At 37.2% G+C, this 3,617-nt stretch overlaps 1 protein-coding gene across 1 annotated transcript in view; it reads right to left on the bottom strand.

Moving 5' to 3' along the window:
• Positions 1–3,617, bottom strand: part of arhgap8 (Rho GTPase activating protein 8) — a 22,610-nt gene that overhangs the window by 14,244 nt on the left and 4,749 nt on the right. The window contains exons 2-4 of the mRNA XM_015383935.1: positions 1,890–2,024; positions 545–632; positions 334–465 (exon numbers count right to left, since the gene is read on the bottom strand). Coding sequence (XP_015239421.1) covers positions 334–465; positions 545–632; positions 1,890–2,024 — 355 coding nt within the window. The remainder of the gene's footprint in view (positions 1–333; positions 466–544; positions 633–1,889; positions 2,025–3,617) is intronic.

The following is a 3,617-nucleotide window of genomic DNA, read 5'->3' as shown; positions in this document are numbered from 1 at the left end:
GAGTTTATATCGAACACTAGAATCATTTCAGTTGATGACATCATCACTACTCATGAGTTCCATTGGGGAAAATGTTCCCATTCAAACTGACGGCCGGTCAGATTCTAGCGTTAAGGAGACTTTAAAACACATTCCTGATTCCTGTAGTGACATCACAGGGCTGCAGAACCACCTCTGGTTAATGATTGGCAGCTTTAAAAAGTTTCCCTTCAGCCTCTTTAATGCCTCAAACTATAGTCTGGAGATTCCTGACGGAGCAGATCAGGTTTCTAAGGGTTTCAGAGATTTTAATTTCAAGCTCCCATTATGGGGAATTTCCTGCCGGTCACCTACTTCCGGTCGAACTCGCTGTAGGCCTCACGCAGCCACTTGAGAGACGGCTTGTTGCTGCTCCTCAGGCCGTAGTGGAAATAAACCAGAATGTAGTCCATCTCCACGTACTGGTCCAGTGTGAACTTCAGGTATCTGCAGGAGGAAAGCAGTGAAAACCAGCAGGAGGGGAAGAGCTTTGTTAACATTCTGCAGGTCGCTGTCTGGGGCTTACTCTAGGAGGCGGCGGTGGTTCAGCTGGTGCGACGGCGGGAGGCAGCAGCTGCTGAAGACAATCAGCTTCCTGCCATAGTTATCGTCTCCTGCAGGAGGAGGCCGCAGCTTCAGGTTAGTAAACAGGAGCGGCGACCAATGATGCACTTTATACCAACATCAACTACTTCAAAATCTCCACAACTGAATAAAATAATCCTTTAAATTAGAAAATACGTCAGTCTGATCAGTGTTAATCCATTACTAGTTCCAATTAAAGCAGTTTCCTGTCATGCAGCAGGAAACAGGAAAACCAGAGAAACATTGGAGCAAGGGTTTGGTTGGAAAAACAACATATGTCTGATAACTACTGTCTTTTTTTAAAACTGCCTTTTTCCCTCTTCAAAAAAAGAACAAATGAGGAAATCTTTGAGATCCAAATAATGCTTATTTTTTCTTTTACATTCATATTTTTCCCATTTGTAGTATAATTATTGATAATAGAGACAACAGGGTTTATACAGTAACTCTAATTTACTGCTTTTTAATTTTCTTTTATTGCTCTTAGAAATAATTTTACTGCCATCAACAAGAACAAGTAGAATCCTCGTTTCCAGACACTTTTGTCAAAGTTTCCATTTTCTAGTTTTTTCTCCACCTTCAGCTTCTTATCCGAACAAACAGCTTTACGATAAACAGGAAGCAGTTCTGCACAAACAAGCAGAACCAGTTATATCTGATATAATAGAAGAAACTAAGAATATAGTAAGAAATTGTTTTTATAAACATCTTTTTTTTTTATTAAAGCATTTTAAATGCCACAATAATAACATTTAATTAATTTTAATGCCAATTAAGGCCTTAATTTAAAAAAAATAATAATAATTTAATGACTTTTAATGATTTTTTTAATGACCCACGGAAACCCTAGACAATCTCATGAATCAAGTTAGTTTGTTTAACTGTTTTATTTCTACTTCAAAGTTTATGATAATATTGAAATATGAACAGTGGGGATATAAATAAATAATCAAACTATAAGAATTTGAGGACTAATAGTTAATCAGAGTAAAATAGGTGCCATCAGATTAATTGATTAATCAATTATAATTGTTGTAGTGTTAGAACCATCCACTAGAGGGTGCTGCTGCTCACTCATGCAGAGCCTGACTGATATTTGCCAGAATGCTAGAGCGGAGGCATTTTTGGATTATTTTATTCAAATCTTCCAATAATAAACGCTCTAAAATTAAATCGGTTTGTGTCTTAAATCTTGGGATTACATTTATAGTAATAAATAATTTAATTTTCTGGGAATCAAACATTTAAAAATAAAGGGAAAACAAAAAGTGAGTCCAGTCTCTGACCTGAAACCTGGACGATTCCATGGCGAGCGACATCATAGTAGGGATGGGATGGATCAGGGCTGAACGTGCTGCTGGGACCATCAGGGACGCTCCGCTGCTGCAGATCCTCATCCTCATCTTCCTCTTTCTGCAGCTCTGAAATGACAGCAAAGAGTTAATATTAGAAACAATTATCCAACCCTGTGATGACTGCATGCAACAGATAAAAGCAGGAGGAAATACGCCCCCACCCCCCCACCCACTGCTTAGTAACTGATGTTCTTATCTTTTACCAGAAACAACAGTGAGAATGAGGGAAAGAGCAGCTGGGAGCAGAGCCAGCAGACTGGGAGGAAACTCTCTGGAATCCTGTTTCAGCTGTTTGTCTGCAGCTCAGGGGGAAACTTGTTACAAACATTTGGCTCCGATAAGGAAGAGGAAATTATTTGCTCACAGAGAGCAGCCGAAAAAAGCTTTAGTTCAACGCAGACAATGTAGGAACCAGATATGGAGCTGTAAAGCTGGAACTGATCTGCAGAACAGCTCTAATAAATCAGCTAAACAGATCTGGACTTAAATGATGAGAGTTTGGGTGAAATAGAAGGAAATCTGAGGATTTCCTGTTAAAATTTAATCACGTCGCTGCATTAAGTGAGGTCTATAGATTTATACAAATTAAAGAGATTTTCCACTCTTTCCCTCTGAATAAAACTTTATTTATCTGTTTAAGAACATTTAGGTAGAGCCGGAGATCTGAACCCTGAGCTTTCTCAGATAGATTCATATTTTCGTTAAAAACACAAAAGCAAATGGAAATGGGAGTCCCTCACAACTCTAACCAGGAGGAAGTTCACAAAAAGTGTTTTTCCTATAATTTTTCCCCATAATCAGCACCATTATAAAGCCATTCCACACCATGATGCGGCCACCACCATGCTTTACAGCTGCACAAACTAACCTAAAGGCTCAAACAGCTTTTCATATGATAAATAAATTGTCCAATAAATAACAGTTAATCTAAATGATTTAAAAATACCAGAAAACAATATTTAAATGTTTAGAAATGAACAAACACAGTATATATAGTGAGGAAGGCTTTTTCCTTCAGATGGAGCTTCATTAATCTAATCTGTTTATATTGAACCAAGTGAACCCAGACATTTAAATGTTGAAAATAAAAACAACAAAACAAACAGAAGGTGTCTTGACTCTTTTAAAACATACAACTTTTACACATATTAGCAGTATTCTAATGCTACCCACATCAAAGGGTGTACTTTGTCCCATATATCATTGAGAGCCAAAGTCTATATATTAAACCTTATATTTCAAAAATAATTTCCAAACTGATTTGTATTATTTGTGCTTTAATTCTTGCAGGTTTCTAATATTTTAGTTTTAATTCTGTGTCCTGTGGGTCTGGCTGACTCTGGGTTGCTGCACAGCTATATAAAAAAAGACCAAAAGATATGTTGAATTTTATTATAGCATTGCATGTTTTTTCTTGTAAAATTAGAGACATGTTTTATTGCATGTTGCATATCCCAGTAAATCTGTTTCACCTTTAAATCAGCAGCTCTCCCTAATTGTGTCTCTGCTCTGCTTAAAATCAGATTGATGAACCTGACTACCGATATAATGATGCCAGAGAAAATCATTTTCAGGATCTCTAGAAGCTCTGCAGCCTGATTCTCTGTTCAATCTGAAAACAACAGATCTGTGTTCATTTTAATCTGGAACTCTGAGTAA

This window comes from Cyprinodon variegatus, unplaced genomic scaffold, assembly GCF_000732505.1.
Source record: "Cyprinodon variegatus isolate N-32 unplaced genomic scaffold, C_variegatus-1.0 Scaffold298, whole genome shotgun sequence".
Taxonomy (NCBI): domain Eukaryota; kingdom Metazoa; phylum Chordata; class Actinopteri; order Cyprinodontiformes; family Cyprinodontidae; genus Cyprinodon; species Cyprinodon variegatus.
Note: the sequence above shows the minus strand (reverse complement) of the source record. Positions and strands in the feature narration are given on the sequence as shown.